The sequence below is a fragment of the Physeter macrocephalus genome, chromosome 13 (genome assembly GCF_002837175.3).
Source record: "Physeter macrocephalus isolate SW-GA chromosome 13, ASM283717v5, whole genome shotgun sequence".
NCBI lineage: Eukaryota > Metazoa > Chordata > Mammalia > Artiodactyla > Physeteridae > Physeter > Physeter macrocephalus.
This window is the reverse complement of record NC_041226.1, coordinates 53350711-53377498: the sequence shown is the minus strand read 5'-3', so window position 1 is coordinate 53377498 and position 26788 is coordinate 53350711. Positions and strand designations below refer to the sequence as shown.

Below are 26788 nucleotides of genomic sequence, written 5' to 3'. Positions count from 1 at the left end.
TCCGCCCCTGATCTGTATCCAGAGCTTCTTCCAGCCACGGCTTGGCGAGACAGGTTGTGACAGAAATAAACTTTACAGAAATCGTGTTCCTGCCATAAGAAAGATGTGACCTTCCAGTTGTGTAAAGCTCATAAATGCTGTGTAAGTGCGTCGGGTGCGCTAAGGAACGTGGAGCTCAATGGGCTAGTTCTGAGAGAGAGAGACTTAACTATGTTAACAAAGGTCCATCAGAATTTCCTGTGACTGTGACAGTAGAGAGTCCTTCCTCCTCAGAAATCGAAGAGGTCGATGATTCCTCAGAAAGTGTTCAGGAAGAGCCAGAGAAAATCAGTCTGAAACAAGAAGCATTGCCGGTACAAAGTGACCACTTTAAAGCTATAGAGAAGTTTATTTTTCAAACGGAAGCCTGATTGCAACACGGCACAGCTTGTGTGAGGGTTCTGTTTTCCCCTCCCACCTGCATTGTATCCCCTTGAATGGTTCCTTAAGCTTAGACCAAGGTGAATGGTGGACATTTGAACTCTAAGAAATAAAAATGAAAACATGTCAAAAAAAAAAAAGATAAAACTCATGAAAAGATAATGAATCGCACAAATTATGAAAAATGCCAAAGAGGAGGTACAGACTCTTAGAGTAGCAGAAGAAGCAGAAATAATGGTAGCTCTCCATGGGCAGGCGAGAACTTGAGAAAGATATGGAATTTATTCTGATCTTAAAAAATGAGTTGTATTAAAATCGTAGAAAGGGGAAAACATTTTAGACAAAGGGAAAAAATGGCAAGTACAGTGAAACAGATGTTGGTCCACGCCTAGCATTGTAATGATAGTGAGGAAACATACCTAGGTAGGCAAAGCAATGAGTTCCTACAGAAAGGAAGAATTAAAAGTAGACAGTAGCAAGATGTGGAGAACCTTCAAGCTAAAGAGTTGGGGTATGGGATAGGCATGAGGTTAGACAGTATTTATGCCCATCATTGAAAGATGGATAGAATGATGATAATACTTAGGGGGAAATACATAGAAAGTGGCAAGGAGGTGGGAAAAAGTGTATATCCAATATGGCACAAAGTTCCATTGGTGGGACTTCCCTGGCGGCACAGTGGTTAAGAATCTGACTGCCAATACAGGGGACACAGGTTTGAGCCCTGATCCGGGAAGATCCCACATGCTGCAGAGCAACTAAGCCGGTGTGCCACAACTACTCAGCTCAGCTACTGAAGCCCGGATGCCTAGAACCCGTGCTCCACAACAAGAGAAGCCACCACAATGAGAAGCCCGCGCACCGCAACGAAGAGTAGCCCCAGCTCGCCGCAACTAGAGAAAGCCTGCGCGCAGCAACGAAGACCCAACGCAGCCAAAAATAAATAAATTAAAATAAATAAATTTTAAAAATAAATAAAATAAATTCTAAAGTTTAAAAGAAAAAAGTTCCATTGGCTTTGGATGGTCTCATGCGGTGGATGAAGGGATATATTGTTTGCCTGCAGTCTTTCTGTATTTCATGAACACCGTTTCTGTTTTAGCATTGTGCTAACATAGTGATTCCCATAAACAATAACAAGAAAGTTTGTATTTTGTTAGGAAAATATTAAAAAGCCATGCTTTTTAATAGGCGTCATACCTCTGCAACCAAATGCCAAACCTCTAGGAAATGACTTCTGCCATTCTTCTCCACTCCTTCTGACTTCAATAAAATGACATCCACTTTTCTCAGCCCCACAGAATAGGCAGCAAATAATGCCTCCCAACCACAGAAGCCTCTGCCCCACGCCCCTTAGGGACTCTGTTGCCTGCAGCCAATAGACTTAGGTGCATTCCTGCCTAGAGCAGGTAATAATCAGTTAGCATCTTGCAAGTTAACTCCTTCTCTCCCAGAGGCAGGTGTGGGGATCTCTTCCTGTTTTCCTTATACTTTCTTTGGAAGCACATAATTTTGATTGTAAAAGGCATGAGATTGGATATAAATTCTGCTTTCCTGTGACCCTTTTGCCCCAGCACAGAGACCAGTATTCATATTCAATAATGACTGACCAAACATACAAGAAAAGACATTTCTGCCCATAGTTCTCAAATTTGGGTGTAAATGAGAGAATCACATGGAGAACTGCAGCCTAGAAATTCTGATTCGGTAAGTATGGGGTTGGAAGCAAATAACTGCTCTTACTTAGCTGGTTCTGATTTTTAGAAAGTTTTTAGAGGAACATGAAATATGTTTTTTAAAGGGTATTACAGATATCTTTCTGGAAGTAAGGCCATTGTTCTTAGCCTTGACTTTCTATCCTCTTGAAGTAAATAAATAAGTAAACAAATAAGTAAGACAAAAAGCAACCTTGTTGCCTCTGAAGTGTTCGGGTATGACAAAAATGTAGCAGGAATAGTCAATAGTTTAAAGTCACTCGAGGTGTTCTTTAAGGAAATCTATCAGCACAAGTCACAGGCTCAGAATCAAACCTTTCCATCTCACATAAATCATACTTTTCAAGGGATGCAAGGGACTCTGAGAAGACACTTGTCAAGGAATCTGCTTTCATTGAAAAGAAGAGAAACTCCTTCGAAATCCTTTTGGTGGATTGAATGCCAGTCGTGGTTGGACTTAAGACCTGTTGATAGTTCCCCCAAAACCCACATCTCACGTGATCCTTTACTCTCTCTCTCTATTCTTTGCCACAGCAACTATGCAATCACAATTAGATAGAAAGAGGAACGCCTGGACTAAAGTTGGGAACGATATTTGACATGGCCCTGCTCAGACAGCAGCCAAGGTGGGCCAGACGAGTCTGCCCTCTCCCCTGGACTTGAAAGAATCAAAGAGATGGGGGAAAGAGAAAGCAAAACCTTTATCAAAATTAAAAACTTTTGCCATTAAAAGATATTCTTAAGGAAATAAAAAGAGAAGCCACAAACTGGGAAAAAATATTTGCAAAGCATGTATCTGACCACAGTTTGTGTCTAGAATATATAAAGAATTCTTACAACTAAAAACGAAGGCAAGCATCCAATTTCAAAAATGGGCCAAAGATTTGAGCAAAGAAGAAAAATGATGGCAAAAAAGCACATGAAAATATCCTTTAGGGAAATGTGAATTAATACCATAAGAGACACCACTGCACACCTATTAGAATGACTAAACTTATAAAAGCCTAACCATGCCAACTGTTGGAGAAGATGTGGAGCAACTGGAATTCCCATGCACTGCTGGGGGGAGTGAAAAATGATGAATGACCTTGGACAACATTTTGCCAATTTCTGAAACACAAACACACAATCTAAAGTCTGACAATTGCAGGAGAGTTTCTATGTAGATAGCAATGGCATATAAGACCTAAGAAACTCCAGATGGAGCCTCTTGATCTCCATTTGAAGCAAGGATAATCTGCTGGCATTTTTCCTCCCTGGGCAAGGGAAACACAGTAAGTCAACCAGAAGAAAGAGGCCTGCCTTCAAATGTGTGTCTCAGGTCTGGCCTGCGAGTCCTATTGCCCCAGTGCTTAGCCTTGCATATTTCATGTCACTTCTGGTACTGAGCACACCTGTCGCTAGCAGCAGCATGTCAGCGGGGGCTGTCAGTGGCAGCTGTTTCCCAGCTGTTTACAGCAGAGCTACATTGCTTCAGGCTGGCAGCCCTGCTGTCGCTAGCAGCATGTCAGCGGGGGCTGTCAGTGGCAGCTGTTTCCCAGCTGTTTACAGCAGAGCTACATTGCTTCAGGCTGAGCTTCTGTGCTTTGTCCAGCCACCTGGTCTGATTTCTTCCACCTATCCTCCATAAATCTAATGATGATTGTTTAAGTTTCGATGCTATTGAGAATAACATAAAGGTTGATATTCTCTTTAAGAGCTGAACTACAGTTTTGTGACCCCAAAGTGGTACTAAGCATTCCTCTTGGCCTAAACTTGTCATAAGATTAGGTCACGCAGCCCAGGAGGCATATCTGGCCCCTAATTCTGCATTTCTGGATTGATTTCAGAGCTTTCTGAACCCTTGGATTCACTCTGGGGGCACTTCTGTTTAGTATTCACTTTGCTGTTCAAAGAGCATATGGCTTTTTATTCCCCAAAGAACGGCAAGTGCCCTGATGAGAGTGAATGCTATAATCTCACTCATTTTCATTCTCATCTACCAAGGCTTCCCTTAGCAAATTCGGCCATTCTTCTAAGTCCAGACCAAGTCATTCCTGCTCCAGGAACTCTTTCAATATTCTAGCCTATAGAGACTCATCTCTCTCATTCCTGGCTACATTCAGAACATATAATATTCTGCCTTTTTATTCCACAATCCAATCCACTTTATACACTGTTGATAGGTTGGATTTTCTGAAGCGTATCTCTGATCACACACTCCCTTGCTCAGAAATTTCCATTGGCTCCCAACAGCTTACAAAGCAAAGTCCAAAGTCCTGGGACCCTCGACCACTGGCCTCAACCCATCTGACTGGTCTCTCTACAGCTGCCCTTACCCAGTTTGTTTATGCTCCAGCTAAACTGAACTGTCAGCTGTTCCTTAATGCTTTTCTATTTCCATAACTTAGTTTATGCTATCACTTCCACCTAGAACACCCTTTCCCCTACTCCATATGTCTATATATGACAAGCCCAAATGATGTTTTTCTAGGAAGTCTTCTTTTTAACCCACTTGAAATAATCTTTCCCACCACCCAATTCCTATTATTGCATAGTTGAATCTCTCTTAAGACTCTTGCCATTTTATTCCTTTTTAAGAGTTATTTGTGTATAAGTATTCTCCCCCCACTGAACTACAAGTGTTTTAAGAATATGCAGGGTCCATATTCCATTTATCACTGCTCATATAGTGTCTTGAGTATAGTAAGAGGTTAATAAACAATTCTTTCCAAGACAAGCTCAATCTTGTCCTCCAAAGACAGCTGGGCCAGATTTTGTGAAAAGAGAGGAATTTGAATGTTTGCCCCCATATTTGCTAGTTCTGTGTCCTAGGGTAAGCCACTTAGCCTCGGTTTCCACAAACGTAAAAGTGAAGTGATAACATCTTTCCAGTCTGCTCACTGGGCCATTATGATGAGCTAATCAGATGATGCATTTGAAAACCGCAACATCCTGCACAAGGCTTACAGTCCCCAAAGTCAGCATCTGGCATATGCTTTCGGAATGCATACATTTTTATACACTGCATCAAAAAGTTTTAGACACATAGAACCATTAAAAATTAGAGTAACTCAGTGACATCTCATCTAGTACCTGTAAGGCCCAAGAAGCTTGGGACTTTGCCCCTAAATAGTGTCAGAGACACAACTCTGAGTCTTGTGCTATTTCCATTAAGCCATGTAGAGCAGGCACTCAGAAACATTTGCTGAACCAAATAGATTCTATGACATTTTTATTTAAAGTTCAAAAGTCACCATAGATTGAGGTTCCCTGTGGAATGTACATGGCTGAGAAAACAATATTGAAGCAGTGGTTAAAGCTCACATGCTACATTCCACCCACGCTACATCTCCTACTTTGAGCAAGGTCTCCAAACCTCTCTGAGCCTCCGCCAGAGGGTAATCTCTAAGAGGGTGGGGACTTTGTGTCTATTTTATTCATTGCTGTGGACCTAAACCTAGATGAGTGCCTGGCACATAGTATGAGTTCAATGTGCATTTGTTAAATGAATGAATGCACCTCAGTTTTCTCAAAAGTGAAATAGTAACAATCTCATAGGGTTGTCCTGAGAATTAAATGAACGGAAGCGCTTAAAGCTCTTGACAGTGACTGGAATCCAGTAAGTGGAATCCAGTAAGCTGGCCATTATTACCATCCTGAAAACAAATCTCTCATCACCCCTACCATTTGGGGCTGGGGTTGAGGAGAGGGCTCCAAAAGAATGGGTGCTCTAACCTGAACACCAAATCTCTGTTACCATGGATTGCAAATCTAAAACAAATTAGGAAGCACATTCTGGTAAATGTTGGTTGCCTAGAGATGCCTGTATCAAACCAAGCATTATCACTGAAGATCAGAACTTGGAACAACTACAGACAGAGAGAGCTAGAGAACAAAAACTTGAGAACTAAGCCCTAAACTAGAGAACAAAAAGGGTCCGCTGACGCCGAACAATAACATTATGTGTCAACTTTTTCATAACAAAGAAACACCCTTTTCCAACCAAATGCCTCAAAAAATTAATGCAGAAGCAAAATAAGGCAGTAGTAGAGCGTCTAGGTTATATTCTTTTTATATTAAAGGGATGTTTTATTAAATGCCACATTTGCAGCCACTGTTGAAGACTGGTTATGAAATTAAACATGTTAACACCCCTTTTCACAAATACTCACACCTAAGCAAATTAAAGGACAGTTGATTAACTATTTAGGTCAAATGAGAGCAACAATATATAACACAGAAGGATAACCAATACTTAAATAATATAATAAAATATAATTAACAAGAATATTGACGTAGGCATAATTTAACATACCCTTGAGGATCCCAGAGGCATCTCAGTATTCTTCAGAGTCACAGAATCATCATTAAGAATTTCAATTATAACTGTGTAGTATTGATACTGATTACCTGAGCTTTCTGTTTGTTTGAATTCAGTATAGGAGTTGTTAGTTATATAGGTGTATGAAGGGAAGTGTATATGGGGGTGGAGGTGTGTATATACATACAGCATACACACAATGTTAATAGAGAATGTATATATTTCCTTCCCGCCTTGCTTTCCTCCATGCTCCCCTAAAAAGCACACAGTATTCTAATAAAACATTCTCACCAGTTTAAAAAAGGGCTTTAGGCAGTAATTTAAAATTTTTCCACTTAGCATGTGCTTTGACTCCTAAAGCCTTGTGCTTTTGTACTTTTAGAAGTTTATTTTTAAAACAATGATGTTTCATCCCTTGTGGATCTTCCAAATAATGGTTAAAAGGCCAAAATAATGACAGATCCATTCAAACATCAATGAATTTAAAACTTATTTTTAACTGTATCCTGTTATCATTCAACAAGACTGACTCTTCTGGTGATTGCCTGTCCACTATCCACTGACTACATTGGTCTCTCGTACCTACATGAACGTTCTAAAACAGACCTTTCCTAGTTCATTAATCTTTTACATACAGATTTTAAATCAAAAGGCGAGAGTCCTTCATGGAGAGGTTTGCATACTGAAGTTCTCCAAGATATATTCTGTTTTGCCAAAATAAATTCGTGCAACAACAATGTTTTAAAAACCTGATTTTAATTACGTCGTCTTTTCCCACAACTGATTTATTTCTGACAAATATTAACCTAAGAGTTTGGAAAGTGTTCATTCTGCCAGGCAGAGAGTACCTATGCTAAGACCACAATGCTGAATCTTGAGCGAAATTAGAAAATTCAGTAGTTGCCCGTATTCCACTCCTTACCTTGTTGTCCAAGCTAGAAATCCTGGTAGAACCCTTGTTACGGAAGACAAGCTCACGTGCCTGATGCACAGGGAAGCCAAACAAACCGAAACGTTGGAGTTTGGAGCAGAGAAAGGTTTATCGCTGGGCCACGCCAGGAGAATGAAAATGGGGGCTTGTGCTCAGAAACCCCTGAAACTCCTCCAAGGGTTTCAGCAGAACATCTTTATAGGTCAGGTGAGGGAAGGGCGACGCAGGGTAGGTGGTCAGCTCGTGCACAATTCTCTGATTGGTTGATGGTGAGGTAACAGGGCAGTCAACATTATATCAACCTTTGGATGCCAGAAGGTCGGGGGAGGGGCGGCTAAATGCTCCTGAAACTCATGTAGTTAACTTCTTCCATTTGGTGGAGGTTTTTAGCATCTGAAAAACTCAGGAGATATGCACGAGATACTATTATCTGGGTACTTCAGAAAGGAGATTAAAAAAAAAATAATAATAATAATCGTTACTTTTAAAAAAAGAGGAGCGGGCTTCCCTGGTGGCGCAGTGGTTGAGAGTCCGCCTGCCGATGCAGGGGACACGGGTTCGTGCCCCGGTCCAGGAAGATCCCACAGGCCGCGGAGCGGCTGGGCCCGTGAGCCATGGCCGCTGAGCCTGCGCGTCCGGAGCCTGTGCTCCGCAGCGGGAGCCCCCGTACCGCAAAAAAAAAAAAAAAAAAAAAAAAAGAGGAGCTACAGCAGAGCATATGGGGGCGGGGTCTGTCCCGGGAAGTCCCCTGAGGATCCTGCTCGGTTACACTCTGATGTCACTTTCCCCACCCAACAGCCAAACTTTTGCGCACATCCAGAAGGCTCTCTCTCGCCCAGCCAGTTCTGCTGTACTTAGGATTCCCACTGTTCTGAGGGGCCTTGCTGTTCCCTCTGACTGCTAGATATTCTAAGCGTCCTTTCCTGGGGATGGAAAAACTTCCCTGATCTCTACGCTGGAAAGAGATCTCCTCGAGGTTCCCACAGCACTGCGCAGACCTCACACCAGGCCCAGAGTGGTGGTTATTATGGATATTTTTGTTTGTTTGTTTTGTTTTTGCGGTACGCGGGCCTCTCACTGTTGCGGCCTCTCCCGTTGCGGAGCGCAGGCTCCGGACGCGCAGGCTCAGCGGCCACGGCTCACGGGCCCAGCGGCTCCGCGGCATGTGGGATCCTCCCGGACCGGGGCACGAACCCCTGTCCCCTGCATCGGCAGGCGGACTCTCAACCACTGCGCCACCAGGGAAGCCCGAAGCTATGTAGTTTTGCTACCTCTCTGAACCTCAATTTTCTAACTATAAAAAAGGAAGAAAGGTAGGCTGGCTATCAGGGTTGTTGTAAGGAACACACTGGACACATTCCAGAAATGTCTGTTGGGCTGAACCACTATTCTCATTGGGTTACCTTTTGCAGCTCTGCCAGAGTAATGTGTCTGAGAAGGAAATTTTGGTGAAAGTCGGAACCTTTTCTTTTGCTACTCCTTATTTTTTGCAAAGCTAGAGCAATGCAATTGAAGCTATTTCTTATTTATTTAGAGATCATTTCTTGAAAACATATAGTGTTTAATGATACTTTGGTGGAGGGGTAAGAAGAGAAGGGAATGTGAACAGGGAGGGAAAGTGTCCATCAAAGCCCCTTTGAGTTGCTAAACTACCTTCTTGCTTAGGGTGTGGCCGGGGGAGGATGAGAAGGTTCATTTATTAGATGACTCAAATTTTGACTTTTAATGTTATCTCAAAGAGAATCTAAAGACTTCATTGTAGACACACTGATGATACTAAAAGGAGGCATCTGTCATTCAGCCTAAGCTTGTATATCAAGATAATAGTTCTCAAATTTTTAGTAAAAACCATAGTTAGAAATCTATTCTGTATCACAAGTCAGCACAGAATAATACCACTATCACATACAAAGCATTGTGTATTTGTGTTCTGTTCTCTTCTATTAAAAGTTTCTTAACGTGTTAGCTGCAACCAGGACAGATGGAGGTGAAGGTGATGGGATGGGAAAAGTGGACAAAATCAGTATAAATTACCGAGGGCTTGCAGTCTAGAGATGGGGCAAACACAAATCCCAGGTAAAAATTTTCAGCCAATTCATCCTGGTTTGAGGGGAGAGAGGGTGAAGGAGATTTTTACACCTTGGTGTCCCTGCTTTTCACTCACTAAATGATTTCATGACCGCTAATGGGGATGTGACCCATGGATTGAAAACAAAGACAAACCAAACTTTTACAAGCTAACACTGCCTTTAGTGCCAAGAATTAAAATTCTAGGATAAATCCTATTTTGGGCAACGTGAAAGTAATTATATTTCATGGTATTTCGCCCTGAAGTATTTTGTGTATTTTGTGCTAAAGGAATTAATCTGTTAAATATCAATATTCAAAATATAACACATTATTTGTGATAACTATTTTGACACTTTTTCATTTTTTAATATACTGAGGAGTCTTAAAAATAAATAAAAGACAAAAAGTTAAGTGTCCCAGCCTCTTGACCTCCTAAAGATATTTTTTATACCTGTAAGTGATAAGATATTTCCCCCAATGACTTTAAACAAAGAAAGTCACCCTCTGAAAGTTAAATGTGCACATCTGACGTATCTACTTTCAGTAGGTAGACAGCATCTGAGGCCCACAGGAGCAGAGGTTGGCTGCAGCTAATCAGTAGGAATGGCACATCAACAGAACAAATAAGTCACCAAAGGAGGACAGTGGGGAGACATCGAGGCACAGAGACCCATTGGCAGTATCTATGTGTCCAATCCTCTCTAGTAAAGAGAGGCTCTGATTCCAAAGATCAGAGATAAGTTTTCTGGGAGATTATCTCCCCAGGATTCCATAGGTGGGAACCGTGTCCCTCCAGACTCTCCACGTTCCTTTGTTCTGAAGCAACGATCACTAAATGAAAGATACAAGTCATTGGAAAGGGATTTGCCTCTTTGTAATTTCATGACTTTGCATTCTTCTTTATGTATGTGTCCATGAATTTGATTAAGGTGAGTCTGATAAGTACTGACTGACCAGATATATCCTAGTTTCTGGACTTTTCAAGGCTGAGACCAGAACCCTGAGGCAAGTTGAGTTTAGCAAGATCGTGCCACCTGTAAAGCCTCGTGACAGACAGTTCACAGTGTTCCCCATCCACTCCACAGATCTCTCGGGTGTCCCACTGGCCCCTTGGCATTCCTCAGCCATTTAAGTCCTCCCTAGAACCATATAGAGGAATTTCTATAATTGATAGTTATTTTTATGTTATAATTATGTTAAACAAGTAGATCCAGTATTTCAGACTTTTTTAAAGACCTGAAAGATTCTTCAGAGGTTATTTAGCCCAACTGTTTTCAGATGCAGATGAGAGACAAGGTCCACAGAGGTGTACGTCTTCCACTACGTCACACAGGCAGGTGAGGGCAGTGCCAGGGTTACCATCCACCCCTTGATGTCAGGCATCTCTGAATCATCTGGAGGGCAGTTGTCTCTGAATTACTGTGAATTAAATGTGTAGGCAATAATCTTCTGATAAAATGTGTTTAGGTTAGTCCCAAGGAGGGGGCAAGAAAGAGAATATATCAAGAGAGGTAGGATATTTCATTGAAAACAAGAAAAAGCCCCACATCTAACACAACCATATAGAACCTGGGACAGGGGGAGAGGAATGAACTTCAGGTTGAAAAAAGCCCCTCAGTTCTCTCTCAATCTTCCCCTTCTCTTTCTTTCCCCTCCTCTCCCCTCCCCTTCCCTCCCTCCCTCCTTTCTTCCTATTGTTGTCACTTAAATCCAGTGTTTTCTTCATAGAATAATTAGGAGTTTGTTCATGAAGCAAGGAATAGATACACAGATAAGTAAACAGATGTGTCCACGTATGCATACAAGCGTGCACACATGCACACACACACCTCTCGTATTTTCTTTAAAGATAGACATATTGTCACAGATTGGGTTTTCTGGGAAGAAGACACTAAGACAGAGTTGAATGTGCAGGAGTTTTGTCAGCAAGCGCCCCTATGATCAACACCCACGGAAGGAGGGGAAGGAAATAGGATTGGGCAAAGGAAGAAATGAGGCTGGGTTGCAGGCCAATGGACACCTCAGCAGGTTGCACAGGGAGCTCCAGAGCTCAACTGGCTTGAAATGGTCAGGCTTTTATACCCGTATCTCCATCAGTTACCAGATGTGGGTGAGCCTAGGAAGGATACGACCCAGCTGAGTCAAACCTCAAAGGGGCTGAGGGCCAAAGGATATCTGCTGACAATACTCCCAACAGCTGGGGCCCCAAGCTCCCTTGAAAGGGAGGACTGCATGGTTTAGCTCTGTGTCCAGCACGCGTGTATTCCCAAGAAAGGGCCAGCCTGAGCTGTATGTACAGACACAGGCACCACATGGAGTCTCACACAGAGTGAGCACTTAGGGGGCAAGGCTGTTGTGTTAGTGAGGATAGGCTAGGATCTGCAGCTACGAAAAAAAAACCAGTCCGAAGTCTCAGTGGCTTATAACCACAGAGACTCATTTCTAGCACATGTTTCAAGTGTGTTGCATGTGGTCTGAGGCTGTGGTCTACGTTGTCTTCACTGCAGTACCCAGGCTGAGCGAGCAGCTGCCACCTAAAGATTCCCAGTCCCCACGGCAGAGGAAAGAGAGGTGTGAGGAAGCGAGCGTGAGCCCTTTCAGCTGCAGATTGCAAGAGAGCTATGTTACTTCTGCTCATGTTTCATTGACCAACGAAAGCACCTGATCACACCCAACTTCAATGGGATTCTAAAATACAACACTCTTCCAGGAAGGGGAGGGCAAGCTGATGTTGGTGAACGGTAATACAACTTACCACAGTTACATTAATCTCAAGGAACACTCTAGCAAGACTAAGAACAATTCTACAAATCACCATTTAAATTCAAGAAGTACAGAAATGGTGTGTGTGATCATTAAAAGTCTGTAACTGCGGAAAGGGAGGAAAGAGATTTGTGTGAGGCTCCTGAGGATGGCAGCCATGAGAACTGGATCTGGACACAATAGGCTTTCAGTATATTTCTATGAAATTGAATTGAATTCAGGTTTTCATGTGGGTTTCTTTTGAATTTAGTTCATCATCAAGATAACCTAGGTAGCACATCCACTAAAATACATGGCATAATGATGCATGCTTTGAAGAATTTTTTTAATGTTAAAACTTTCGTGGTTATAAAAGTAATATTTTTTACAATTAATAAAAGCATAAATAAGAAAAAATCATAAATAAGAAAACAATCTAAATCAGTATAAGTAAGAAAAACATATAAATAAATACGAGTAAGAAAAAAAATGTGTCTTAGTTAAGGTTGCCATAACAAAATATTATAGACAGGGTCGCTTAAACAACAGAAATTTATTTTCTCAGAGTTCTGAGACTGGAAGTCCCAGATCAGGGTGCCACCCTAGTTGGGTTCTATTGAGAGTTCTCTTCCTGGCTTGCAGAGAGCCTCTGTTTTGCTGTGTCTCCACTTGGGGGCTGTGAGTGGTAAGAGAGAGTTGGTGGTGGGGGGTAGATCTTCCTATTCTTACAAGGCCACCATCCTATTGGATTAGGGCCCTACCTTTATGACCTCATTTAACCTTAATTACCTCCGAAAGACCCCGTCTCCAGGTACAGTCATATTAAGGGTTAGGGTTATAATATATGCATTTGGGGGAGATACAATTCAGTCCAGAGCAAAAATTATACATAAAAATAATCTCCCAAGGTTATTATATCAGGAGAGATTAGGTTATGCTCTGGTAACACATCTTAGAGTCACTTATGATAATAAAGGTTCTCTTTCAGGCTATTTGCCTGAAATCTGACTCTATCAAGGGTCAGCCAGGGACTATTTTCTTTGCTTCACTCTGGAACTGAAACTAATGGAGCAGAAACCATTTAAAATGTTCCTGGTTACCGTGGTAGAAAGAAAGAGAGCTCTCAACAACCTCAAACAGGCAATGAAAGGCTCCAGTCAAGAAGTAACCACACTAACTGTACTGGCATCCTACTCCCCAAACTGGACCAAGGGCTTCACCACAGACAGGAGGGCCAGGCAGGGCAGACCAACCACACCCTCAGGAGGCAGGGAATTGGACATCACTGTAAACAGTATTCATGGCTACTGTTATGGGTTGAATTGTGTCCCCTCAAAATTCATATGCTGAAGTCCCAACCCTATTACTTCAGAGTGTGACCTTCTTCAAAGACAAGGTCATCACAGGTATAAAATTTTTTTCAGATTATCTTTATTTGATATTGATTATATCTCTGGACTCCTGGTTTTCCCATTTAATCTGTGTGTTTACTACTTTTCACCTCATGGAATCCTGAGATTTTAGTTGATTTACTTTTTTTTTTAACATCTTTATTGGAGTATAATTGCTTTACAATGGTGTATTAGTTTCTGCTTTATAACAAAGTGAATTAGCTATACATTTACATATATCCCCATATCTCCTCCCTCCTGCATCTCTCTCTCACCCTCCCTATCCCACCCCTCTAGGTGGACACAAAGCACCAAGCTGATTTCCCTGTGCTATGCAGCTGCTTCCCACTAGCTATCTATTTTACGTTTGGTAATGTATATATTGTCCATGCCACTCTCTCACTTCGTCCCAGCTTACCCTTCCCCATCCCCGTGTCCTCAAGTTATTCCATTGTATATATGTGCCACATCTTTATCCATTCATCTGTCGATGGACACTTAGGTTGCTTCCACATCCATCACAGGAATAATTCATTAAAGTTAAGATGAGGTCATACTGAAATAAGAAGGCCCCTATTGCAATATGACTGTTGCCCTTATGGGGAAACTTGGACAGACATGCGCTCAGGAAGAAAGCCATGGGAAGATGAAGGCAGACATCAGAGGGGTGTTTCTACAAGCCAAGGACCAACACAGATTGCCAGAAAACCACCAGAAGCAAGGGCAGAGCATGGAACAGATGCCTCCTCACAACCCTCAGAAAAAAACAACCCTGCCAACACCTTGGTCTCCGACTTCTGGCCTCCAAACTGTGAGACAATACATCCGTATTGTTAAGCCACCCGTTTGTGGTACTTTGTTATAGCAGCCTTTGCAAACAAAGACAGCTATCATAGTAACTCTTGTTCATGTCAAAAAAAAAAAATCCAGTTACATCGTTAATTTATGGTGAATTAGAGTGCCTATTTGCTCATACCCTTGTCCCCGCTGGAGATTCTCTTGGTTGGTCACAGAAGCTAAATTCTAATCAAACAGCCATGCCTTCACTATTAAGCCATGCTGAGGACTGTGGATAAGAGATCACAGAGAACTGTGATTTAATCATTAAATTACAACAACTTCAAAACTGTTTTGTGTATGTGACAGTTCTAAAGGGATCATATAATTTCATGCCTTCTTTGAATGTCAGTCAAACTTAGCTACTTGGAAGGAGTCCACTGTCCTTGTGGAGGCCACTTCAAGCTTCTAGAAGTAGGACAGCACTTTCTAAGGGAGGGTAATGAAGACAGTGGAAGCAGCTGGTGGGGTAAGAGTGAAAAAAAAAAAAAAAGGCGCTTTTATGCTATGATCCCCCAGCTGTTTCTGAGAAAATAGCATCCGTGACCTGTTCTGTGATGTGGCTGAACCTTTTCCTCTAAGTTGAATTTACATGCTGTGTAGCAGAAGAGGCCGTTCCCCTAGCTTACCACGCAGGGATCCTGCCCGTGGACTTGCTCTTCTGGACAGATCCTACTATTTAATTAGTATGATAGGGACTTCCCTGGTGGCACAGTGGTTAAGAATCTGCCTGCCAATGCAGGGGACACGGGTTCGAGCCCGGGTCCAGGAAGATCCCACATGCCACAGAGCAACTAAGCCCGTGCACCACAACTACTGAGCCCGCGCTCTAGAGCCCTCGAGCCACAACTACTGAGCCCGTGTGCCACAACTACTGAATCCCAGGCGCCTAGAGCCCGTGCTCTGCAACAAGAGTGCGTACCACAACGAAGAGTAGCCCCTGCTCGCCACAACTAGAGAAAGCCCGTGCACAACGACGACGACCCAATGCAGCCAAAAATAAATACATAAATAAACAATAATAATTTGTATGATGGTTTGAAAACATCATTCTTGGGTAAAAATACACACAACACACACACACACACACACACACACACACACACCTGTTCTTTCAAAACCTGAGAACAACAGCTCGAATAAATTAATATACATTTTAAAATGGTGATATGCAAGTAGAGATAGAGAGACATAGAGCTAAAACTGGGATAGACTGCCAATCAGTAAGCCATTATTTGCTGAGACCCACTGTGTTTTGTGCCACACATGGATAATGTAGGATTCCTCATGATCAGGGACCTCCAGTTTAGTTAGGGAGAGATTTTTCCAAAAATGTAGAGCCCAACAGAGGCGTATATGCCACTGCACATGGTTCAGTTGGGTGCTCTCCCTCTCAATGCCTACAGGAATTAACTCATTGTATAATTGATGGCTTATTAATATGTTTGCCTTCCTGCATTTAGAATGTTAACTTTCACCAGGACAGGGCTGGTCTTGTCTTTCCACTTTTTAACTTTAGCATTTGTCCTGGTGCTTGATCCACTGTAGATGTGAAACAAGAGCTCAGAGAATAAATGCACGAGGTACAAAAACTGGTGGATGTAGATCATAAGTGATCAAGAATTTGAAAGGCCAGGGGATTATGAGGAGGCTGGAGCGGACAGGAGAAGCATCATGAAAGAGATGAAACTTGAGACTCGGTCATAGTGAATGGAGTGAGGGGGAAAAGAAAGAAAAGTCACAGATCAAAGAGTTGAGGATGGTGAAACGATGGGGAAAGGAAGCCATATTTTAAATAATACTTGTAATAAATGATTCAGCTGCTGAAACAATGACTGGGAGTGTTGAGTGTGTAAAGGAGTGTTGATGCTTTACCTAAAAGAGGTAAAGCCACTTGGCGAGACTCCAGCCAGCTGCCGAGGACTCCACGGCCAAGTGCGGGATGTCTTTGTGAGAGAGGTACACAGAGGTGGAATGCAATTAATTATAGGGCTTCAGTAAATAGGATGAACAGAGGCCTGGTTTTGAGCTCCTATGGGAGGGTCCCACCTTGGAAGGGCTGCTCACACCTAAACTAAGGGCAAGAAGAAAAGGATTGCGCTTTGTTGGGCATCTTTTTTTTTTTTTTTTAATATTTTTAAAAGTTTTTTAAAAGTATTTATTAATTTATTTTTCGGCCACACCGCTTGGCATGTGGATCTTAGTTCCCCGACCAGGGACCAGGGATCAAACCAGTGAAGTCCCTGTTGGGCATATTAAAGACAAAGCAGTCAGGATCTCAGAGCTGCGGTTCCTATTCTGCTGTTCTGGCAAATCCTAGAACCTCTCTGTCTTTGTGATTCCTGTTACGATATTCCTGGACGTGATATTTCCTACATTCATTCTCTAGCATTCAACAAACGTTTGTGAAGTACCTCTTAGCTTTAGGTGGAACTAAAATATTCTTTAGAAAATTACCTAGTTTAAAACAATCACCCAATTTGCAACATTTTAAAATATTAAAAATTATAACTTGCTGTGTCATAATGCCAGGGGCTAAACAACAATGAGAACATCCATCCGGAAGAGAAATCACTGTCAAAATAGACATTTTATGGTGGAATAGAAGACTTGGGCTCAGTACTTCCATTTACAAAGTGACTCATAAACAGTACAGGGGCTGGCACATCACTGATAAGCAATAAAATATTTGTTGAATGAATAAATGCAGGCAGGGACATTATCTGATTTACAGCTGTCTACCCAGCTCTTAGACCAGTGCCTGGCACATTAAAAAATTTAAAGATTGGTGGAATAATAAATAACTAATTACACTTATTTATTTATTCTGCCATCACTTATATTGTGATTACATAAAAATTTGATGTGTAGATTCAGTATTAAAACCTCAACTGCTACTCAAGAGGCCAGGATTTGGTTCCAAGCCAATACAGCATAAGTGTAACTTTTCTACTAGAATGTAAGCTCCATGAAATGAACAGTCTGAGTTAGTTTTCCTTAATGTTTTTAATAAAAATACATTAAATGAATAAATGCTAACTTCCAACAGTCTATTCTAGAAAGAAAAACAACAAAAAGATAACAACAAAAAAACACTGTGCAAGAACCCAAGTTCTTCCTTCTGCTGTAGTAAGGAGCATCTTTCATGATGACATCTTGAGACATTTTAGCTCAAAATTCCCAGCCTGTGAGAAGATGGTACCATCCATACAACTGGGCCAGCACCTCTGATTAATTTTTAATCCAACTTTTATGAGTTTTCTCAGTGTTAACCACAATCCAATTGGGGGTGTATAAATTTAAAACCAAAAAAAAGAAATAAAAGCCTGTCTTTCAGGAATGAAAAATAAATGTAATCTGAAATCAATATTTATGAAGTTGTGATTAATTGACTGATGACCAAATGATTACAAAACGTCTGCCTGAAACATCTACTCAAATTTATTAGCTTTGACCAAAAAAATTAAAAAACAATCTGAACTGGGTCAATGAAAGAATAATGCATTCCTAATCAATTTTTAATAGCACTTAAGATTTTATATTTTTTTAAACTTGCTTTTAAATAATTTATAATAAAAATGAATCCGATTTAAACAAGGAGTAAAAGGTGTTCCATGGCTATTTGATGGTTTTCTTAGCAAAGAAATTCAATTGTAACTGACTTTTTATTACTGAACTACTTTATTAATAATAATACATCTTGCACTTACATGAAGGCATTTAGCCAACAATCTCAAAGAGTCTAAGTGAGATCTAGGATTTAGCTCCAATTCTACCATTATCTGGTGGTTTACCTTATCTAGGCCTCAATTTCCTCATTTGTGAAAGGAAAGGCCTGCATAAAACCCCCTAAGATCCCTCCTAGTTCTAAAAGTTTATAATTCTAAGGATTTGGGAGGCTTTAGCCTATCCCAGGTGCTGTATGTATCTGATCAAATGCCTCAGGTCACAGGACTCCTCCTGGGGCTACGAAGAAGCTGAGAAAGAAATTAAGCAGAAAGTCAACGAGCCATATAATCTTTGTTTTCCTATTAAAGTAATGGCAGCATTATTTAATGATTTGGGCCAAATAATGTCTGTTTCGAATATGATTTGTCGGGCTTCCCTGGCGGCACAGTGGTTAAGAATCTGCCTGCCAATGCAGGGTAAACGGGTTCAAGCCCTGTCTGGGAAGATCCCACATGCCGCGGAGCAACTAAGCCCGTGCGCCACAACTACTGAGCCCACGTGCCACAACTACTGAAGCCTACGTGCCTAGAGCCCGTGCTCCGCAACAAGAGAAGCCACCGCAATGAGAAGCCCGCGCACCGCAAGGAAGAGTAGCCCTGGCTCGCAGCAACTAGAGAATGCCTGCGCGCAGCAACGAAGACACAACGCAGCCAAAAATAAATAAATAAAATTTAAAAAAAAAGAATATGATTTTTTCAAGATGCCATATCTTATTAAAATTAAAGCAAATGTGAATTAAAGCATTGCTTTGGTTATCTATTGCTGTGGGACAATTCACCCCAAAGCTTAGTGACTCAAAACAACAATAAATATTAATTATCTCTGACAGTTTTCGTAGGTAGGAATTCAGAAGTGACTAAGCTGGGAAATTCTAGCTTGGGTTCTTTCAGAAGGTTGCAGTCAAGATGTTCACTGGGGCTGTAGTCATCTGAAGGCGTGAATGGGGCCAGAGGATCCATTTCCAAGGTGGCTTAGTCACATGACTGGCAAGTTTGTGTTGCCTGTTGGCAAAAGGCTTCAGATCCTCCCCAAGTAGGCATTTCCACAATGCTGTCTGAGTGCTGTTTGAGGCACTTCCGCAGGGCAAGCAATCCAAGAGAGCAAAGAAGAAGCTACAGTGACTTTTATGACCTAGGCTTGGCAGTCATACATGTCACTTCTACCATACTCTATTGGTCATACAGGGACAGCTTCATGGGCATGTAGCTGTGTAGTCACACAGGGCCCTACATTCAGAAGAGTCCTGCACTTGGTTTAAAGCTTTGATGTTGCCATGTTGATATTCTTAATCATTTTATCTTTGGACTTTCGAAAGTGAAGTCAGTAGGAACCATGGAGTGCACAGGTGAGCAGAGAAGATACTTGCAGTATGTGTGTTCACTGCTATTTCTTGCCACCCCTTTGCATAGAGTGTTAGCAATGCACAGAATTCTGGTGGGAATTCAGTGGAACTCAAAGCAAGGACAACGTCAGCGTATTTCAGAAGCCTCCAGCTTCCAGAGTGTTGGGAGAATGTGCATGTATTAAGAAGTGAAATAAAGAGTTAATTTTGTGCATCACCAAAAAAGAGAAGTGCCCTTCATAGGGTAGAGGGAAGAGAGAGTTCCTGGCCTTAAAGCATTTGAATTATTTAAAGCAAAGCCTGGGAATTGGCCTGGAATCAATCTGGACCTAGAGAGAGTCCTAGTCAGTCTGTATTGCTAACAATATTACTCAGGTGTGTGCGTGTGTGTGTGTGTGTGTGTGTGTGTGTGTGTGTACTTATTCACAAAGCATTAGTGAGCAGAGCAGGTATGTTATGGTATGATTCTCTTTGTGCTTATGCACACAATAATATATGAATGAAAATGTTTGTAAGGATATGCTCCAGAATGCTGATAGTGATTACCAGTCAGGATCGAGAGGTGAGGCATAAGCCTAGAGGAACTTTTGCTTATTACTTTATATATTTATAAATGGCTTAATTTTCAAGATGACTCTTACTATTGGTATTTTTATAATTAGCAAAATGCAATACAGTCTTCCATTTTGACGTGAAAAACAAGTAAACACAATGTGTAAAGCAGCCCGGGTCTGTAATAAAGGTAGTTTGCGGCTAAAGAAAATATTACGGTCTGTGGACTAGTCACTCAGTACCAGATACTAGATAAATCAAATACAATCCCGGGCCTCAAGAAACAGACAGTCTGTTGTAGGGGCAAACAAATAAACAATCAACTATAATAGAACGTTATTAGCCTAGTGCAGAAAGAGCTATATGGACAGAGCACTGGAACAGCACTGAGAAGCTGTGACAATGATAGCAAATGAGGGATGTTCGAAATAGTCTAGATTTAAACATTCTACTTAAAATGTTGGTTATGATTTTTAAAATATATTTTTGTGACTGAGTATTAACACCAATCATCAGGATGATTAACAAGAAATGAACTTTCCCTAGTAGCTTTGGAAAAGTCTTTTTTTAAAAAACTGTCTTCAACGTGTCTTCCTATTGCACTGTCTGCAGGGATTGGTGTAAGAGGCAGAACAGTCTCAGTCCTACATCCCCCTCAGAGGGTGGGAATGACAGGTCCTAAAATACCACATTAGGTATAAAAAAGGTGATAACAAGGTGAGAACAGGGAAGAACACAGTAAGATGGGGAAAAGGCAAACCTTGAACGACAGTGGGTAATGACTTGGAGCTTTCGCATTCTGAAGCCTGAGATTTACAGCCAGGAATATGAAAGATGCATTTAGCAAAACATGTGAAGCCAAGACCCCATTTAATATGACTCCAAACAGCCAGGAAATAGGCAAACCAGATGACTTTTAGGCCAGTCATTCAGAAAAAAAGTGGCCATTAAACAGACAATCAATATGACTATTTTGCCCAGATCTCCTATTCCAAGCACGTGATGGTCTCCAATTCCTAGGAAATTAAGTTACTGAGCTGTTTGGAAGAATTCTCACTACCACTTGTGAGCCGATTTTGAACTGGAATTGGGCTACTTCAAGCGAATTACTAGCTGCTCCAATCTCATAATTGTCTGTTCCTTTTGTAGACGTGATAGTAAACATACATTGACCTCATTCAATACAAACACACACACACACACACACACACACTTTACCAATGAGGAAGCTAAGAAGCAGAGAGGTTAAACAAATAGTCTGAAGCCAGTAGAGCCAGGAATTTGTTCAGGCAGGGATTTCTACCCTGCAGCCCTGGTCCAGACCCCTTTCTTTTAACCGTGAGGCTGCTTCTTGTAATTATAATGCTCTCTCCCACAAAAAGATTAGTAGAAGTAGCTGCACTGGTTTTGTTTCTAAATCTCCCCACTCACAGACTGTACTTGTTTGCATAAATTGATCACATTGGCTCTTCCTCACTTAAAGTAAATTGCAGTTAAATTCCAAATCTGTTATACTCAAAGATTCATTTAGGAACTTTCAGAGTTTTTCTTTTTCATTGGTAGGAAGTGCCAACTTATAACATCACACATTCTTCTTCAGAGTTCAGCAGCATAGTGGTACATTTCATATCCAACCAGACGCCTGAAATGAAGGCTTTAAACGCCTGTGCGAGTGCTGGCGGGGAGTGTGGATGGTTCACGCTCTTTGCAGCTTTCTCACATGTGGGTGTAAATCAGAGTCCACGGCTCCGATCCTAAAGTCTCTTTCAGATAGAAATCACAGAAGGACCAACAGTGAAAGCGTGTCTTCACGGAAAGCTGCTATTAATGTACGCAAAACGTCTCTGAAACAAACAAGGAGACAATCATTGTCGTTTTTAAGTGACATTACATCATTTAAGAATGTAAAAAGACCTGAGCGCGGTAGAAAGTTGCTTAGAAAAATTAAAATGTACAGATAACGTCTTTCCTCTTCCCGTTTTGACTGCGTCGTGTTTTCTGTGTCGGGTTTAATCTTCAGGTGGAAAACTCTTCCCTCCTCCCCACCTTCCAGGAAAGATCCTGGGATTTTAAATCGCCTTTCTGCATCTTCCTCTCCTCTCTCCACCATTACTCTTTCATTTAAACTTTCAAGATCCTCGATGCCCGTAGTAAACCTCCTTCCTTCCCATTCTCAGGAATCCTGTAGCTCCCGAACCGGGGAGAGTTTGTTTCAAATTGAAAAGCAAGGAAAGAAGGAAGGGAACAGCTCTAGCGGCCGCGCGTTGGGAAAGCGCATTTTCCTTGCCTCGACCGGCGCGGCGTGGCCCTACTGGGCCACCGTAGCCGGCCTCGCGCGGCCTCAGTCGCGGCGAGGAGCCGCGGTCGGCGGGACTTCCGTGTTGGCGGGATTCTGAACGCTGCCATGGCTCAGACCGTGCAGAACGTTACATTGTCGCTCACTCTGCCCATCACGTGCCACATCTGCTTGGGGAAGGTAATGGGTGATTCCGGGCACGGCTACGAATCGGGGTCGGGTGTGCAGTGGCCCGCCAGAGCCGAGGCCGGTCTGTGTGTGTGGCGGGGACGCGGCGCGAGCCGCCGGGCTGGTTGAGGACGCCGACCCGCGTTCTCCTCAGGCTGGGGAGGCCACGTCCCGGGCGACGGAGGGAGCGCGCCGCGATTCGTGTGGTCATCTCTGTGCCTTTCGGAGGAAGATGACAGCGGTCTGGGGTGTGGAGGGAGGGCGGCCTCACCCGGGCGACTCCGGCGTCGAAGGAGGCCTGGTCAGAAACGAATCCCAGCAATTTACGCCCCTGTGCATCCCCATGAAAGCCTGAAAGCACGTTTCCTGGGAGCCTCGCTACGGTTCCTTCGTCCTCTGCACAAACTAGAGTGTTTTGTTCTTGGGCCTCCAGTGCTGGTTGGAGAGTCTTTTCCATTTCCAAGATCATTTCCTTTACTTAACCCGGCGTTGGGAGTGGCCTTTGCTCTGGGTTCAGAATTTGAAAAGTAAATAGCACGTGCTCCTGAATGACGTTTAGAATGAGAGATAAGGTCTTTAATTCCAAGAGCGGATCAGTCACGAGGTGGAATACCGTCTTTTTGTGATGCAAGAGGTGCCTAAGGTGTTTGTGAAACCAGGTGGAGAAAGTAGTTCAGAATTAGAAACGGAGTTTTGAAGGTTCTGATGCATTTGTCTCCTCTTTTATTTCCGTTTGTGCCTCCCGTTCGGTTTAAAAGAACATTTTGTTTTACTACGTAGGTCCAGAAGGGAGATTTTTTTTCTCACGCTGAATTGTTTTTACGTTTGTGGTGTGTTTGTGCGTGTGTGTGTGTGTGTGTGTGTCCCACTGAAACTGTAGCCACAGGCTTAGGATTGAGAAATGCAAACTTAATAGAGCAAACATTTGAGTGCCAGCCAATATGATCATATGATCATCTGCTTTAAGTCTATGTGAATTTCTTGAGTTCAAAAAGTAGTAGGAAGTCAGGCTTGGAAGAAACTGATAACTCTTGATATCCATCAGGATGAAATGCCAAGGAAATAGCAGATGTGCTGTGAGAGGATATAGAGATGGCTTGATCCATTCTGACTGGTGAGATCAAGGATGGCCTGTGGAGGGTGGTTATTTGAGCTGGCACTTGCTACCACTGTCTGCATACATAGCTGAGAGGAGGGGAAGATGTTTCAATTTGCTACAGTCTACATTTGGCTCCCGACTTGAAGTTCCCACAAGTTAAGTTCTGAGTGAATTTACTCCCAACAGTAGCCTGGTAAAGGGCTGATAAAATATCCTTCGGCAATAATTTTCACTTGGTTGTAGTTGTACACATTGTATCTGGTTTCCATTAGTTCATAGACTGTCTCTTGCAGTTGTGTTGAAAATGTGTTTGGCCTGGTTGATTTTGCCTACCTATGCTTCCTGTGTTTAACAAAACTGGTAGCTAATAGAATATAGTGCTTTGCAGATTACAGAATGCTTTTGTATACATTTAATTATTTCATTTACCCCTCTCACCAGTGCTGTGAGATAGATAGGGCTGGTTTCCCCATTTTTCAAATAAGAAAACTAAGGCTTAGTGTCTCCAGGCGTTTGAACCTCTGTTACCATTTGTGTCTTCAGTAAGTTACTTCCTAAAAACTCACTTGAACTCATGCATAACAGCAGACACTTTTGGTGTCTTTTTTCTGCCATGTACTGGTTAACTGTATTCTAGAATTAAATGTGATTAATTAATTAAAGGTTAATGATTTGTAAATAGGCATTTGTTTATGTCTACTCTGGAGGCAGAGAGGCGTAGTGGTTGAGGGCCCTGAGTACTGTGTTCAGACTAAGTTCTAATCCAGGTCTTCCACTTACTAGTTATATGACCTTATACACATTACTTAACCTTTCTCAGAGCAGTTTCCTTATCTGTACAGTGGGAATGATAATAGTATTAACATTCATCCTTGTCTTTTGGGGAGGATTAAATGAAGTAATTCATATGCAGTGCTTAGCATGAAGTTTGGCACTTAATAAATGTTAACCTTTACTATGGGCACTGAGGCAGACCCTCAAAATGAGGAAGCCAGCCTTTCCCAGTAAATGTTCTTCCCAGTTGCTTCATGAGACCAGTACACTCATTCGATGAAGATTTACATTCCCAACAGAGTGGGACCTGTTTGTCCAGGAAATTGCCACAGTACATCCAGAGGTTTTAGCTGGTTCCCTATCCCTGTTGCCTTTTGTATAGTTAAAGCAAATCTGATCTGCTGTGCTACTCAGCCTCCCGCACACAGCTGTATTTGTGGGGTACTGGAGATGGCATGGCCTGGAGTAGCAGCGCGTTCCTAATGTTACTTCCATCTCCCCGACACACAGCATCTCCGGCCACCTCTGAGATCTGCCTTAAGGCCCTTCCTGACTAGCCCTCTTTTGTATAATCATCCTTTTGCTGCCCTCACCATTTGTACCATATAGAATTAGCAGTCTTCATTTTTGATTTTTCCACAGAATTAGGGACCATTATTCCTAGAGGTTTACTGTAAAAAAAAAAAAAAAACCTTGCATATTACTTAAAGAAGATAGGGGTGGGAGAGACCTTAAATCTGAAGAGATAAGGTAGATGCTGATTGGAATGGAGGTGGAGGTGGGGAAGAATGTGGGGGGAGCAGTAGTGGAGATAGTCCAAGTATGTAAGTGGTTAATGCTCTGTCTTTTGAATACAAATGTGCTTAAAATTGAAATGTCTGCATTTCCTACCTCTGACTCTACCTCAGTCTTAAAGGTGGATTCTCTCTGTCCAATAATGTTTAGCAACCTTGCCAATATTGTAAGGAAGAGCTCTACGTGGCCTGAAGAAGTTGGGTACATCCTGTGGGACAATTTATATATAACATTTTCTTGCCTATTCCTCTTTAATTTTTTTCCATGCCTTGGGCTAATAGGCCAGCAGGCCAAAGTACAGAAATGATCTAGCCCAGGATATCTGTTCAGTGACATTTGGTACTGCTGCCAGAATGCTACAGACCAGTTTATCTCTAGATAATTCCAGGCTTTTATCTCTTCAATTAGGATTCAAGCTATGAAACGAAACTGTTGCAGGTAATACTTTTATTGACCGAGTCAGCGTTTTGCCATGAGTGACAGCCAAATGTGGCCCACAGTTAGTTTTATCAAAGGACAAAGGAGGTTCTCAAGAGAAGTGCCAAGCAACTAGGCTTCTAATGCTGTTTAACATTAATATATCATATCCAATTATTCCTCACTTGAGTATGAATCCAGTTTGGGGCACCATGCTTTAAGATAAATATAACTAAACTAGAGTATTTGAAATCATTTGGAAAGGAATTGAAATTGAGGTTGGAATATAGATGGAATGGAATAGTGTTGGAGTGAATGAACATGATAGCGAATCATTAAATAAAGGATTTTCATTTGGAAGGGAATCAAGCTTTGTGTAGCTCCACAATATTAAGATTTGTACTTAATATACTGCAAGCTTTCTGGCTGAAATAATCAGAAATGAAATCAGCTTTCTTAGGATGTGGAGTGTCCGTCTCTTGAAATGTCCAGTAATAGCATGGACTCTTTCCCACTAGGAACACTGTGGAAAAGAACCCTTCTTTCAGGGAGGACTTCTTGCTTTGCTTTCCACCCATGTTGCAAAGATAGGGCTAGAGACAAAGCCTTAGCAACTTAGCATCCTAACTCTAGGTTGACTAAATTCATTAATCAGTGTTCATTAGGGGCTGTTGATTGGCCAGCAAGCCATCCACCTCAGTACATTGAGCCCATGTTTGAGTCCTGATCATCTCTCAGTTCCCAAGAGTAGATTTAAGAGCCAGCTTTGTACATAATTGTCATAGGCAATTTGCTTTGAAAAAAAGTCATATGGAGTATATAAGTTTTGCATTTTCTCTTTTCTAGATTAAAATAAGCTTGAAGAATGCAGACACTTTTAGAAAAGTATAACAATGTTGTGTCTTAACATGGAGTATAATAAAAATTAACTCAAAAAAGTGTTGATATATCCCAATAATTTTCAAGGTTGGCATATAATAGCTGACATATTTACTTCACAAATAAGATTCCAGTTTATCCTTAAGGCGTTCTAGGTAGGGATAAAGGTAGGAGAGGGGAAATGTATTATCTCTCTTTTTATGTAGACAGAAGTGGGGACCCAGACCAATAGGCATTAAGTATAATAACAGTTCTCGGGATCACACAGTTTTAAAGTTCTAGGTCCTAAACTCTGTCCCAGAGCCAAAGATTTCTTGAAACATAGCAA

At 41.8% G+C, this 26788-nt stretch overlaps 1 protein-coding gene across 2 annotated transcripts in view; it reads left to right on the top strand.

The window, feature by feature from the left end:
* Positions 1-22378: 22378 nt before the first annotated feature.
* The window catches only part of OBI1 (ORC ubiquitin ligase 1), a 46486-nt gene continuing 42076 nt past the window's right edge, over positions 22379-26788 (top strand). The window contains exon 1 of one of the 2 annotated variants that reach the window (XM_007100756.4): positions 22379-22508. In XM_007100756.4, coding sequence (XP_007100818.1) covers positions 22437-22508 — 72 coding nt within the window. In that variant the 5' untranslated portion in view covers positions 22379-22436. The remainder of the gene's footprint in view (positions 22509-26788) is intronic. The other variant, XM_007100757.4, reaches the window with a different exon arrangement.